The sequence below is a fragment of the Ziziphus jujuba genome, chromosome 12, assembly GCF_031755915.1.
Source record: "Ziziphus jujuba cultivar Dongzao chromosome 12, ASM3175591v1".
NCBI lineage: Eukaryota > Viridiplantae > Streptophyta > Magnoliopsida > Rosales > Rhamnaceae > Ziziphus > Ziziphus jujuba.
The window spans coordinates 19,691,130-19,707,525 of record NC_083390.1 but is presented as its reverse complement, the minus strand read 5'-3'; the positions used below and the strand labels follow the sequence as shown (position 1 = coordinate 19,707,525).

The following is a 16,396-nucleotide window of genomic DNA, read 5'->3' as shown; positions in this document are numbered from 1 at the left end:
AAAATTATATCTATTTTTCATTTGGGAATTTTCATTTTTCATGATTGAATATGTGAGTTTTTCAAAATAATTGAACAAATATGTAATAAATATTTCTTTTTTTTTCATTTTCATAGTTCCAAATATGGATATTATTGGGGTTCAAGTGTACTTGCAATTATTTGGCCGACACAATAAAGTAATCATGCTAGTGAGATTTTGCACTAAAAATCATGAAATTAAATCTCCCACCCACCCGAACTTAAGAAATAAAAATCAGAAATCAAAAATCAAAAAAAAAAAAAAAAACCCAAAAACCGGAAACAAAATAACAAAAGATTCCATGTTTTTGTGATATCACATAATCTAATTGGATGGACTAAATGAACCAATAAATATTGAAGTGGGGACAAAACCTGTTGATGAGTTCGTACTTACCATCTAAAATGTCATTATGAGTTCCTACTAACCTTTTTAAATGTCATTCTATTAGTGGGTCGTAAAACTTTAATTATTTGTCAAAATAATACACTTTCTTCTTTCAAATTTCAATTTTTTTTTTTATATATTGCTATTTTTTCTTTTAAAATATCAATCGAATTCCATTTATATAAATTGAAATAAACAAATTAATTAATACAATAAATGCTTTAAAAAATCAATGTATAAAAAGACTTAATTCTAAAATAAAAAAATACAATATTTAAGTTCTATATGTGTATATATGGGTGTATATATATATATATATATATATAACAGAACATAGTAATAAATAATTAAAAAGAACATATAGTTCAAAAACATATGGTATTCTCTTTTTAAAGGGAAAAAAAAAACAAAAAAATTAATATATGTATATATATATATATAAGAAAGAAGATTAATTGTCTATTTAGAATAGATTAAGAGTTAGTTACAAATTCTTAAAAATAATATTTTATAATAATAAATTAAATTGGGTCCAAAAAAAACTAATTTGGTTTTGAGGGGGCATTGAAAAAAAAAACAATTTTTCTAAGGGTGGCCATAAGGTAAATCATATAAAATAAATATATAAAATATTTAAGAAAACAAATAGAAAAAATTAGTAAGGCAGGACAGCCATGGCCCTGGCCTAATCATGGTTAGGTCCATATCTAAATGTTCAATATAAAGTGAAAATTAAGTTTCTAACATATCAAAACTTATCAACTCATATCTTTTCATTGACATTATAGGCTTTTTAATTAAATAATTAACATTGCGTTTAAATAATGTTTTAACTATTATTTAGTAATCTATGAGATTTTAACAATTTTTACACTAGTCTAAGCATATTTTTTCTTCTTTGGTATATTACTTTCGAGAGTTGTTTTCTGCAACTTTAAAAATTTTACACGGGAAGAAACTTAACTAGTTCAAATTTTAACACTTAGAAATTTCCTTTTGCGGTAAGAAAACAAGCTAATGAATAATCACTAGAGTACATGTAGGTCCATTTTCCCTTGTTCCTTAACGAATAGTATGAATCTTCTTTATTTTATCTTATTTCATATATCTCTAGTATATATATTACAAATAGAAACAGACGTTTTCAATTTTTAGCAATATGTTTGAATAGGAAAAAAAAAATACATAAGCACTACAATTTAATAAATTATAGTTTAATCTGTAGATAATCTACGATTACATTGATTTAAATCGCTTCAGTCTAGAGTCAAAAGAGAAATAAATAAATACAAATAAGAAGAACTCTTGGCATATATCGATGTAGAAGAGGAAGCTAGGACTACAGTAAAATTCTTCAAAGATGTTGAAATCTCATAAATTAATAGATAATAGTTAAAAATTAATTATTGAACAAAAGCAAAATTAATTTTAGGGCCCACATTATTAATGAAAATATATACATTAATTGTATAAAAAACTTATTAAGTGAGTTGACTTACCACTCCATTTATGACTGAGTCAAGCTATGAAATTTCTTCTATAAAAAAAGGTAGTGAAACCAATCATTTGTCTCACCAAGATTCCCTGCTCATCTTTTAAGTATTCTGATCAAAAGCTATTAAGAGTATTGTGTAAAATGTCATCCTCTTTAGTGGGTAAGCTAGAAACAGATGTAGAAATCAAAGCTCCAGCTTCAAAATTCCATGAAATCTTTAGGCACAAACCTCACCACATCTCCAATGTCTCCTCTGACTTCATTCAAGGCTGTGAACTCCATGAAGGTGAATGGGGAACTGTGGGATCTGTAATCTACTGGAAATATTTCCATGGTAAGAAATAAAATATTCATAAATATCTTATTTTAGCTACACAAATTCTTTTAAGAACTTTGATTTGCATGAACTTGTTTATGTATTTATTTATTATTATTATTTTTTTCATCTGATTGTTGTTTTCTTGTGAACTAATGACAAATAAAATGATTAAGATGGGAAGCCTAGAGTTGCCAAGGAGTTGGTGGAAGCCATAGATGATGAGAACAATTCCATCACATTCAAAATTCTCGAAGGAGACCTTATGGAGCACTACAAGAGCTTCAAAGCCACTTTGAAATGTATCCCAAAAGGTGAGGGAAGTGTAATTCACTGGACTTTGGAATATGAGAAACTTCATGATGAAATTATAGACCCCCACACTATGATTCAGTTCGCCTCCGATCTCTCCAAAGATCTTCAGAAGTCCCTTGTCGAGGCATAAGAAACACGTGCATATAACAAGGCCCATGAACCTTGAGTTTATGGTTACGTTTTTTATATTTATAATTTTCCCATTATCTCTGCTTTATGTTTTCTGTGTGTAATAAAAGGTCACATAGCGATCTTTCATTTCGTTTCCTCTATTCGAGATTTGAAACCGTTTACTTGAAATAGTACTATTTCCTAAATTATATGTTGTTCATCTGAAGTTTTATACTTCTCAGATGATTATGATGTTTTATGTCATAAGATGATGTTTAGAGGAAACCATTTGAAACCCATGCAGTTAATTGTAGCTTCAAACAGATCTTGATTAGAGGAACTATTTTCCATATCTGATACTCTGTTCTTCTCTTTATTGTTTGTTTCAGTGGTAAATGAAACCATGAAAATATGGTATACAATGGCTTCAATCATTTTAATTACACCTCTTTAATTACTAGAAAAGTTATATATTTCATGTCTACTCCTCATTGACTTTTTCCATACTTGTCGGTCAGGCTTTTATTGAGAATTCTATCCACTAGTCAACAGAGATCTGCAAAAGTACCAGAAAACTTAGTTAATCGCATAAGAAAAACCAGTATTAATTAATTCTATGAAATGCTTATTTGTCTAAGCAAATTTTTGTGTCAATGTAACATATACTTGTCTCTAAGAGCACTCGTCATCGTTAGGCAACGGCCAGGCACAGACGACTGCCTATTTACAGCTATACTTGGATTGTGAATTAATGCTCTGCTGGATTTGTATCCAACCATGTTGTCCATGTTTCTCATCCAAACCTTTGCTCTAAGAATTACAGCAAATATTAATTTTTAACTACCAAATGATAAAACATAGAAGACTATTGAAATTCATCAGTTCCTTCAAAACTATGTTCTGGCTTGCTCACCTATACATGTAAGCATCAATGGCCTTCGGGTTGTCATTTAAATCAACAAAGGCAGCATTCATTCCTTTGCTTCTTACATGTAATTGAATTGAATATGCTTAGTTTTTGGTAGCCAACATGCTTAATTAGTCATAGCAATTAAGGAGCAATAAGTATGCTGTGCGTAATATTTCTTTGTATGTGTACAGGTTTGTACAGAAATATGTATAGAGTGTGTTAGGAGACTTAATGTGTATTAATCTACATATTATACTAAATAATACATAACTATATAATGATTAAATTTTATTTAAGTAACATATAAAATATAAAAATGATAATCATATAAAAACAAACAGAGTTTATAGAAAAACTAATAATATAATAAGGCTACAATTGAATTTTAAAGTTTATAGAAAAACTAATAAGTTGAAGTCAATGTTTTTAAAATGAATTTATCCCATATGTTTATCATATTCTAAAATACAATAATTTATTTATAATAATAGTATTCTAAATTATCCATATCAACCAATAAAACTTAACTTGAACTCTCCTACAGTTTATGCAACGCTTACCTTATATCACAAAGATATTTCATTCTTGTGGGGATTAATAAGTAAATTCTCCTATTGCCAATGCACTTCCTTATTCTGTTTCTCCCGTGACCGTCCTTTTAAATTTTAATATTTTACTAAAGAAACAGTAAATCAATTATTCATTCCATACGGGAATGAAAGTACCATTATGAATGCAGGAAACCTATAAAAAAATAAAAACTTTGGTACAAGAAAATACAGTACACCTGCTCTCAGACTATTTGTTTTTTTATCAAAATTAAAGAGGACCACCAAATTAAGAGAACAACACAAAAAGTGGGAACAAAAATCTTCTCCATTTCACTTAATATAGAGGATTTCAATTTAAGTTTCTCAAATTTACGTTAATTTCTTAGATTCAAAGTTTTTCCATGTCATTCTTTTAATCGTGAAACAATCTCCTTTGTCGTTGATTAGTATTAATTTCATTATATGATTTAAAATTTTAAAATAATAAAATATAACTATCCAAAGCAGAATTGCTAATTGATTAAATTTAAGGAAAAAAAATCTCAAAATATAATCAAAATCATTATACGATTAGAATTAAATAATAAAATAAGGGCATATTTGAAAGTGAATTTTTGTAAATATTTATTTTTTATAACACTTAATTTTATAGTACTTTTATTAATAAATGCATTATAAAATAAGTTGTAAACTGTTAGACTATAAATAATAGAAAATATTTTTAAATTTATTTTTGATATTATTTTTTAATTAGTGCATTGAATATTTAATTTTTTTTCATCTTGAAGTATTTATTTAAAAAAGTAGCAACTTTAATGCTTATTATTATTATTATTATTATTATTATTATTATTATTATTTTACCCAAAAAGCACTTTTTAATTTGTTTATCACATATGATCACAATTTTTTTTTTTCTTTTGAAAGTACATATTGGAGTTTCAAAAGCACGTTCAAATACTTCTTGTGTTAATTCCAAGTTAACTTTAATTCCAAGTTAACTTTCAATATTCTTGTGCTACCTATACATATTGTACAGTTCACCCTTTCTACATATTTATTGTCAAATAAGGTTATTCAAGTAATTAGCCATTTACATTTACATCTGAAAAGTCATAGATTTAAAATACTAAAATAGAATGGGAAACTTATATTGTACATGATCAAAAAAAGATTTTATATTTTTTGAAGTTGTAATTTAATAATTTCAATGTAATTAATTTATTATAACCGAAGGACATAGTAATTTTGATACATCTTTTTTAAAATTCAAAATTTTTCCTTCAATTATTCATATATTATTTACAAATTCATGTACAGTGAGTTGCACATATACAAATTTACAGGTACATACATACATAAATACGCTACATTATTCCACAACCAAAATTATTTTGATTATATATTATTATATTGAAATTTACTATTTATTAAATGACATCATTTTATTAGTGGACCCTACATAATTTAAATAGTTAATCTTAAGATTTTAGTATAAAAATAATAGAATTAAATACTATTGTATTACATATTATATATTGTTTCGATTATATTTTAGAATTAGTTTTTCCTTAAAAATAATCGATTAGCAATTCAAATTTAAGTAGTTCTTTTAATTAATTTTTTCAATTTTAAATCATATAAAAAAATTAGCACCAACTATATTGTTTCCAAATTAAAAATCCCCTATCTTTTTTAAAAAATAATTCTTATCTTTTTTTTATTTTTTGAATGAAAATAATCCTCATCTCGAACCCCATTAAATGAGTAGACAAAGAAAGCCACGATCATGCTTTATCTTATAGGCATGAAGGAGCCATCGCCCTCCCACTCCTACCAAAATACTTTTCCCATTTATCTTTCACAATATTCTAAAAAAATACTAAAATAAATAAATTATTAAAAAAAAAAAAAAAAAAAAAAAGAGGTATTGCCACCGTTGGCCCGCACCCCCAAATAATAATTTTTTGCAAAATTAAGGCCCCAGCTTCAAAGTTCCATGAAATCTTCAATCACAGACCATACCACATTAATTTCCAATGCTCCCTCTGACAAAGTTCAGGGTGCACTGAATTAGATGAAGGTATATGGGGTACTGTAGGTTCTGTCGTCTTCTGAAATATTTCCATGGTGATTGAGACAAACTTCATAATTGATTTGTTTCAGTGGACATCTATGCCCTTCACATTGTCATGACATTACCGATAATAGGGAATCATTACCGGTAATAAGGGGTCAACACTCCCCCTATGGTTGGCGTGGAATATATTATATATATATATATAAAAGATAATTTTATAGTATTTATCGCATGCGAATTCATATTGAAATTAATATTTTTTTCAAAAATTTCGATTTTGTTCTGATTCTATCAATAAATTGATTTTATATTTTGAATAAAAATTCAATAGCCATTAAATATGAATTTTAATTTAATAAAATAATATACAATTTATTTGAGCCTCATTATACATGTATATAAAAATCATCTTATCCAGATCCAATTGTTTACACATACAAAAGAGCGACACTAGTTATTCCAAATTCCTAATACAACATATTAGACAATATTTTGAGGGATATTGATTGTTCCTGGTGTTCCCTCAACATGATAGTAGAGATAAATGCAATGAGTAATGAGTTTTCAATATTTACTATTATATTTGAGGAATAATATCATTATCCTATTGCAGGTTTCATTGTTATTAAGCACCGAGAATCTAATCAAGCTAAGAGTTTTACATACAGAGTCACCACATAATATATATTGTGCAATCAATATTTTGGGTGTTCCCAATACTTAAAAAACTCATATGCATATTTTTGGGTTAAATTGTGTCCATGATGACCCATTTAGGTTGACTTAGGCCCCCTTCTATGCGTACTAGTTTGCAGCTCTTTTGATAGTAGAACCATGAGGAAAAGAAAAATATGACATAAAAATGTAATAAATCATATATTTTCGTTTGGGAATTTTTAATTTGTCATGATAGAGTATGTGATATTTTTTTTTTCATTTTTATAATTCCCTTTTTGGATTTATTGGGGTTAAAAAGTAGGTGCAATTTAAAAAATCATTTGGACGACACGGTAACATAAAAAATTGAGATTTGCCCCCAAAAAAAAAAAAGTTCTTTAAATGATCAAATCTTGCGCCCTACCTTTTTTTTTTTTTTTTAACCAAAAAAAAAAAAAGCTTCATGTTTTTGGGATATGGCATCTAATTGGATAGAGTATATGAACCAATGTATATTGAGGTAATTGTTGACCAAGCTTGATAAGTATGATAGATTTGTGTTCTAACAGTTTAATTTTTTGGAATAAGTAGTAATTTTATAGTAATTAAGTTGTGAAATTTCTTCTATAAAAAAGTAATGAAACAAAGGATTTTGTCACCAGTATTTCCTGATCATCTTGTATTGTGAAAAATGTCATCCTCTTTCGTGTGTAAGCTAGATACAGATGTAGCAAACAAAGCTCCAGCTTCAAAGTTCCATGAAATCTTCAAGCACAAACCTCACCATATTTCCAATCTCTCCTCTGACTTCGTTCAAGGTTGTGAACTCCATGAAGGTGAATGGGGAACTGTGGGTTCTGTGATCTACTGGAAATATTTCCATGGTAATTAAGAAAATATCCATAATACATATCGTATTTGTACAATTACAATTTTTAATTTGGCAAATTTTTTAAGAACTTTGATTGGCATGAACATTCCTTTTTTCCTTTTTTTTTTCATTTTCTGTTTGTTGTTTTTATGTGAATTAATGACAAATTAAACGATAAAAAGATGGGAAAGCTAGAGTTGCCAAGGCCTTGGTGGAAGCCATAGATGATGAGAACAATTCCATCACATTCAAATTGCTAGAAGGAGACCTTTCGGAGCACTACAAGAGCTTCAAAGCCACTTTGAAATGTATCCCAAAAGGTGAAGGAAGTGTAATTCACTGGACTGCAGAATATGAAAAGCATCATGATGAAATTACAGATCGCCATACCTTTATTCAGTTCCTCTACGATCTCTCCAAAGATCTTGAGAAGTACCTTGCGGAGGCATAAGAAACAAACATATATATATTTACAAGGTTCATGAACCTTGAATTTATATGGTTATGGTTTGTATTAATAATTTTCTAAGTGTAAATTTCTACTTGATATTTTCTATGTGTAATAAAAGGGTTACATAGTGATGTGATCGTTTCGTTTCCTCGAATTTGAGATTTGTAACTGTTTGCTTGAAATAGTATTTTCCTAAATTATGTGTTGTTCACCGGGAGTTTTGTACTTCTCCAATGAAATATGGCATTCTATATCATGAGATGTCTAAAGAAAACCATTTGAAATCATCATGCAATAAATTGTGGTTTCCGAACAGAACTAGAGCAGAGGAACTATTTTCCACAACTAATTAATACTTTAATTATTTTTTCTTTATGGTTTCAGCAATTATCGAAACCTCGGAATACGGTATACAAAGGCTTCAATCATTTTAATTACACCTATTTAATTAGTAGAAAAGGTATACATTTTTGTCTGTACACTATACTTTGCAATATTATGATCGCTATATAAAATCTGCAAAACTTTCATAATTAGGAAGAAAAAAAATAATAATAATAACCCCTAGTTGATAACACAAGAAAACCAGAATTAATTATATAAAATGCTAATTTGTTTCCAAGCAATTTGTGTGTCAATGTGACATACTGTCTCTAATAATTCTTGCTATGTGAATGCTCTGCGGATGTGCTTATGCTTTAAAAATTACAGAAAATATTAAATTTTATCTACCAAAACATAATACTATTGAAATTCATCAATTTCTTCAAAATTATATTCTGGATGGCTCACCAACACATGTGAATATCAATGGGACGGGTTTCTCATTTAAATCCACAAGGCAGCCTTCATTGCTTAGATTCTGACATACTGTGATGAAAACATGATTTTTTTTTTTTTTTTTTTTTTTGGGTAAGTAGCATGCTTAGCCATTGTTACGGAACAATGATCAGTATACTGTGCATAATGTTTCTCTTGTATAGGTATATACATCAATAGCTATAGTGTAGGTTAGAACGTCGGAAATTAGAATAATAAGTACAAAAAACATATGGTTTTCAATATGTCTCCAGATAAGGCGCTCTCTCGTCTGGTTAGCTAGTGAGCGGTTCTTTTCGACGAGAAACGGGCGGCCCCTGGGCATCACCGACAAAGGAAGCTGCACCTTTTATATACAGTTACCGCATGTTTGGCACGCCGCACGAAGCAGCTGCATGGTATAAAATTAATGCAGATCTGTGAAACCCGGATCCACCATTTTCTTGCACAACCCCCCCGTACCATATGACCCATTGGGGAGGTGTGGTCTTGGCTGGACTGAATCTCTTATGCACCTTTTTTCTTTTTCTATGGGCATCCCAACTTCAGATTTTTTTTTTTTCCCCTAATGTACAATTGTTTTTATTCACAAATAATAAAAAAAAAAATGCACATTTTTTTCCTTTGCTTAACCAGTGCAGATTGTATTCAATATTATTTTTTTCTTTTTTTAAAAAAAAAAATTTGCTCTTCTTATCTTTCTTTTTGTTTTCTTTTATATTTATATTTAAATTTTATATTCTTGCTTAATGTAATAAAATCCATATAATAACTATAACAAATTATTTAAATATTTTTAATTTTTTAATGTTAAGTTTTCCAATAATTATTTTAATCATTATTATTATTTAACTTTGAATAATGTAAATGCTATTATTAATGACAATAAAATGACTCAGTTTAATATATTATGAGTAATGTAATAATTATAAGAAAAATCAATTTAATCTATTTTGAACAATGTAATTATTTTTAAAAAAAACTAGGTGAATAAAAAATAAAAAGATAATTATTTTGTATTTTCAATTATGTAATTATTTTTAAAAAATTATATAAATAATCATAAAAATCAGAAGTATTTATCAAATTTAATTTTTTAACAAAAATTTATAATACGGTATAATCCTGTACAAAATAATAAACAATATTACTATGATATAGTATAATACAAAGCAATTCAATTCAGTACAGTATAACAAAATTAATATAATATAGTTCTGCATGCTAAATACACAAAAGTCCAGTAACTGTACCGTGGCTCATAAGCAGTCTTCACAGGACTACAACCTTTTTTATTTAGATTTTCCAAAAAGCTAAAATGAATCTAATTTAAAATCAATTAGATTTCTTTTGTTTTAAGTTATTGATCTTCAAATAGAACTAGGAACAATAGATTTATGAAAAAAATCTGTATCAAATATTTTTTGTTTTTGCTATGAAAAAATAATTTAGTTTTTAATATAAACAATACGTTTATATTTAGTTAGTTTAACATATTTATATTATTTGGTTAATATACATTAAACAATTTAGTATATTTAATATTGTTTTAGTTGGAGTCTAACAAACAATTTAGTATTGTTTATGTGGTGTTCAATGAACATTTAACTAAAAATAGATATTTTTATAAATGTGCGTAAAAGGTAGTAAAAGAAGATAAATAATCATGTAAGAAGAAAGAATCTATTTTTATTTTTTTGGGAATTCCATTTACACCACACTAATTTTATCTTAATTATAATTACATTCTACCTTTTTGAAAAATCATCACTTATATCTCATTTATTAGTTTTTGTCCATTAATTTTAACAGTTAAAAGTTACAATTTTATTTAGAGTATGATATATCTAATCATAAAATGTTGTTTTTAATTTTTTTTTATATTTAACTATAAAAATTAACTAAAATTAAAAAGAAAAAAAAACTAACTGATAAGTAAATCTATTTTGATATATCTAGTAAATTAAAAGGAGGTTAATGATGATTTTCTAAAAATATGAATTCTAGGTATAATTTATTATAAAAACTAATTAAAATACGGCATTTTATACCATAAGACGTATAAAACCTTGAACCCATCCAACAAATTGTACTTCCAAATAGGACATGCGTAGGAGCTATTTTTCATCATTAAGACTTTATTATTATTATTATTATTTAAATATATTTTTTGGTTGCTTTATTGTTTCAACGATAAATGAAACCTTGGAATATGGTATACAATACACTGGTTTCAATCATTTTAATTGCACCTCTTTAATTAGTAGAAAAGGTATATATTTTGTCTGTACACTATAATTTGCAATATTATGATCGGTATATAGAGGTTCATGGTTCTAATATTATGATCGGTATATAGCGGTTCATGGTTCTACTCCTCGTTGACCAGCAGTTTAAGCAAATTTTCCAGTTTTTTTTCCATACTTATCTATTTGCCTAATGTCGAGAATTCTATCCACTCCACCAGGCAACAGAATTTACGGAAATCTGCTACTTTAGGAAAGGAAACAAAAGAAAATAAAATAAAATAAACTCTTCGTTCGTGAGATTTTGGGGCGTTAGACTAGTTTATAGTTTAGCTTTTTATTAATATTTAAAATAAATAATAAACACAATGAGAAAAATAAATCATTTTGATTAAATTAAAAAAATTAAAAATTACAATAAAGGCCAACTAATAAGAACAGTAAAAAATTAAAAAAAAGGGCCCATCTTATATTAATACTTTTATAAAACAATTAATAGTGTGTATATATCCAAGAAATGTAAAGGTTAATCACACAAAAATATAGCTTTATTTGGGGGGGGGCGGGGGGGGGGCGGCGGGGGGTGAGGGGAAGATAATTATGGTTGATTTTTTTTGGTTTTTGGAAAATTTAACAACCCAAAAAAAAAAAAAAAAAAAAAAGGGGGACAGTATTTTTACTAAAACAATTAATATTTCAATGTTTTAAACTATATTATATATTTTAAAAGAAAATCAAAAATATTTAAAATATATATTTTGAAAACTGCCCTAATCAAAATGGGGCCTTGTGCCATTGCATACCAGGCCCATTGTAAGGCCAGCTTTGAAACCCTTAGTTGATGACACAACAAGACTAGTATTAACTCTACAAAATGCTAGATTGTCTAAGCAATTTATGTGTCAATGTAACATATTGTCTCTAATAGCTCTTGTTACGTCAATCAAAACCTTTGCTGTAAAAATTTCAGCAAATATTAATTTTTAACTACTAAAAGATAAAACATAGAAGACTATTGAAATTCATCAACTTCTTCAAAACTATATTCTGCATTGCTCACCAATACATGTGAATATCAATGGGGTGGGTTTGTCATTTAAATCGACAGGGCAGCCTTCATTCCTTAGTTTCTGACATATTGTAATAGAAACATGATTTTTTTTTTTTTTTCAATGGTAACTAACATGCTTAGCCATCGTTAAGGAACAATAAGTATATATATTGTGCATAATATTTCTCTTGTATAGGTATGTACACCAATACCTAGCTATAGTGTAGGTTAAAACCTTCTTAAATATACCTTTTGGTAGTGTCATAGGTTAGAACAAAGAAACTAGAATACTAAGCTCGAAAAACACATGGTTTTCAGTACGTTTCCAAACCGGACCCCCTCTATTCTGGCTAGCTAGTGAACGGTTCTTTTCGACTGAGAAACTGGCCAATGAGCAGGCAACTCCCGCAATGGATAAGATTTCATAAGGCGAAAGGAATGTATATAGGCAGTGCGGTAGTCCTGTAACAGCCACATATATCTCATAAGCCAGTTCATACCTTATACACAATTACTTCGGTAACTGTAGCGAATCTCATTACACAAGCCACCTCCTCAGGACTAAAGCTGTTTTAATTATATTTCCCGATAAGCTAAAATGAATTTATTTTTAAATCTATTACATTATGTTTGTTTTAAGTAATTGATCTTAACTTAGAACAAGCAACAATAAATTTATGAATAAAATCTATATTAAATATTTTTTGTTTTTGCTATAAGCAAGTTATTTAATTTTTAATATGAAAAATAAGTTTATCTAGTTTTTAACGTATTTATGTTTTTCTGGTTAATACACTTTCAAGAATTTAATATATTTAATATTGTTTAATTGGAATCTAACAAACAATTTAATATTGTTTAGTTGGAGTCCAATGAACACTTAATAAAAAAATATATTTTTAAAAATTTGTGTGAAAGGTAGTACAAGAAGATAAATTATTGTGTAAACTAAAAGATTCTCTTTTTTTTCTTAGAAAAAAAATTTTAGGCCCTTTCAATTTTACCTCAGTCATAATTAGATCTCATGTTTTTTAAAAATCAATACTTAGACCTTATTGGTCAATTTTAGTCCCTTAATTTCAACAGTTAAAAAGGTACAATTTTGTTTTTACAATATCATAGTCTTAATTGGCATTGCTTTTGGAAAATTAAAAGCAACTTTTAAAATTTAAGAGATATTTTTTGAAATATTTAAATAATTTTTAAAAAGGACTTCTAGCCTTTAGAAGCACTTCTAACCACAATCAGTAAGGAGTAGCGTTCACATAAAACATTTTTTTAAAAAGTAGAAGAAAATGTAAAACCAAAAGCAGCAAAAACTATGCAAAAAAATACTTATATATTCAATCATAAAATGGTAAATTTTAACTTTACATTTTGACTTTTGACAATGAAAATTGATAAATGAATCTATTTTGATATATATAAAAAATTAAAGTTAGAGTTATAATGATTTTCTGAAAATATGGGATATAATATTTATACATCAAAATTAAATGGGTCTAAATGAAATTTATGTTTCTGTTTGCATTGTTTCTTTCATTCTTTAGGCCACCATTTACATGTAGTAGCTTGCAGCTCCTTTTGGATTGGCGCTTTTGCGTTGGCTTCATCTACTCTAATACACTGCTTCTATCGCTATGAATTTTTTTGCATTTTTGAACTAGCGCATTTGCGTTGGCTTCATCTACTCCATTCATTGCTTTTTCGTGAATTATTCCGTTCATAGCTTCTGTGGCTATGCCTGGTGCAATCATATTATTCACATATTTCCTTCTCTATTCATTGATTTATATCAATCAATTATTCTCTCCATATAGGAATAAATGTGTCATCATGAATGTAAGAAACCTATCTGAAAATAAAAACATTGAATACAGGAATAGAGCACACCTGCTCTCAGACTATTTATTATTATCAAAATTAAAGACGACCACATAAAATGTCACTGCCATTCGAATTTTATTCAAACTCTTTCAATTTTGTCTTAATTGTTATTAGATTTTATATGTTTAAAAAATCTCATTTAATCTTTTATTCAATCAATTTTTAGTAATTAATTTTAATAGCCAAAGGTAATTTTTAATATATATTTGTCCTTTAACTGAAAAAAACTAACAAATTGTTCCATTTTTATAAATATAAAAAATGAAATGAGAATTAATAATGATTTTTGAAAAATATGAAGTTTAACTGAAATTATGATAAAACATGATAAAACAAGAAGGTTTAAATAAAGTGTATCCTGATAAAAAAAAATAATAATAAGAAAAGAAAAGACCTTTCATGCTAATTATCAAAGGACAATTTTAATTAAACCACTTCAATTTTATCATAATTACATATTGATTCCATATTTTTGGAAAATAATCATTAACTTCATTTTTAGATTTTTATATCTATTAAAACGGATCTATTTATCAATTTTTATCAATAAATTTAACAATTAAAAATCAAACGAAAGCTAAAACTTAGTATTTTATCATTGAATAATATTGTAAAAATAAATTCTAATCTTGAACTTTTAAAATCAATTAGCAAAAACAGACACATGAGAGGTTAATAATAGTTTTTCAAAAGTGTGGAAACTAAGTAGAATTAAAGTAAAATTGAACGGTTGGAAAGAATATTTCCCTTCAAAGCATTTGAAGAAGACCTAAAGTCCTCAAGTTCATCAGGAAGAATCCGAAGAATCCGACTAGAGAAATGACAATTGATTTGTCATTAAGCTTAAATAAATTCCATATACCTCTTCCTGCAACTACAAATGGTCAAAAGGTTCACAAAAGTTACAAGATAATTAATTCTTTTGCATTTATTTTTGATGGATAACTCCACTATAAAAATGATGTTCTTATTCCTGATCGATAATCCCACTATAAAATGATGTTTTTAACTTGTAGATAAATAGAGTTAAAACTGGAGGTTCGTAGCATTGCCTTAAGATTGTATAGATTATGAATTCCTGTTCGTATAGCTATAAAAAGATGACCTTTCAGTGTCACTATGGCAAATAGTTAGAATGGGATAGAGTTAAAAGGAGTGGATACTAGCAATCATCACGACGAATGAAGAAGAAGATAAAAAGAGACTATTTAAACAAATTTCAGATTCTACCTAATCCACTTTTAGTTATTCTTCCATGATATTAATTAATATGTAAGACTATTGATAGTTATAGAAGCAATATACCATTGATGGCAGCATTTCACCTTTCATATAACATGTTCTAGAAGCAATATATTTATATATATATATATATATATTTTTTTTTTTTTCCCCTGCAAGATTCATTTAAATCCAATGCTTTTGGAAAAAAAAAAAGATTTTCAACTACATGATTCTGAATTATAAAATATGTGAATGTTAAAGGGGCTTTAGCTTTCCATATAAGTGAACAACTTGTATTCCTCTTCAGGCTCAACAACCAAGTTCCTCAAAGTGAACATAAGGCAAAGAAAGAAAGTAACACTTTGGCTCTGGCTAACTGAGACGATGACTGGCTAACAAGTGAAAAATCAGGCAAGAGATAGTGTGGAACGTGGATTCGACAGCCTGCACAGGATAGCTGACGTTGTCACCTTTCCTTTAGCCTCTTTGGACGGTGCTATCCATGGAACTGCTCGAGGCATTCTCAACTGGCTCGCAGATAACCATCCTGAAGACCGATCTAATGGCCACAACCACAACAACGACCACAGCAATGGTTCACACCACAAGGACCACCACAGTATCCGCCACAGCCACCATGCTATCCGCCTCAGCCATACCCCGGATATCCCTCTGCCTACCCTGCTCTTCAAAATGGGAAATATGATAATAGCGGTCAGCAAAAGATCAATGGAATTAAGAACAAAACTGGAAAGAATAAAGGAAATAATAATGTAACTGTCAAGATTGGCAACTTTGGTCGGGTCTAAGCTTGTATCAAGCATACCATAAAGGCATGCGTAAATGGAGGATGCTGCTTAATTTCTGTACCTGTTTTATGTTGTAAACATGTCAAAATAATAGCTTGAAGTAAGCTGAAATCTGAAGTCCGTATACATCTTTTAATATCTTGAAGTAAGCTGAAATCTGAAGTATGTATACATCCACCCTTTGATATATATGTA

The 16,396-nt window shown here is 27.9% G+C and overlaps 2 protein-coding genes across 2 annotated transcripts; both read left to right on the top strand.

Moving 5' to 3' along the window:
- The first annotated feature begins 1,935 nt into the window (after positions 1-1,935).
- Positions 1,936-2,997, top strand: LOC107429330 (MLP-like protein 43). The gene is made up of 2 exons (XM_016039999.4): positions 1,936-2,237; positions 2,396-2,997. Exons 1-2 carry the CDS (start codon positions 2,045-2,047, stop codon positions 2,662-2,664), a joined length of 462 nt encoding a protein of 153 aa, XP_015895485.2. The 5' UTR covers positions 1,936-2,044; the 3' UTR covers positions 2,665-2,997.
- A 4,492-nt stretch (positions 2,998-7,489) lies between these two features.
- Positions 7,490-8,308, top strand: LOC107429299 (MLP-like protein 31). The gene is made up of 2 exons (XM_016039963.4): positions 7,490-7,727; positions 7,897-8,308. The coding sequence occupies exons 1-2, from the start codon at positions 7,535-7,537 to the stop codon at positions 8,163-8,165; spliced, it is 462 nt and encodes a 153-aa protein (XP_015895449.2). The 5' UTR covers positions 7,490-7,534; the 3' UTR covers positions 8,166-8,308.
- Positions 8,309-16,396: the final 8,088 nt, after the last annotated feature.

Bases quoted from the DNA above. Each gene is read 5' to 3' on its own strand.
- LOC107429330 (XM_016039999.4), top strand. From the start codon at position 2,045: ATGTCATCCTCTTTAGTGGGTAAGCTAGAAACAGATGTAGAAATCAAA. The intron at 2,238-2,395 runs GTAAGAAATAAA...AAAATGATTAAG, and splicing joins CTACTGGAAATATTTCCATG to ATGGGAAGCCTAGAGTTGCC.
- LOC107429299 (XM_016039963.4), top strand. From the start codon at position 7,535: ATGTCATCCTCTTTCGTGTGTAAGCTAGATACAGATGTAGCAAACAAA. The intron at 7,728-7,896 runs GTAATTAAGAAA...AACGATAAAAAG, and splicing joins CTACTGGAAATATTTCCATG to ATGGGAAAGCTAGAGTTGCC.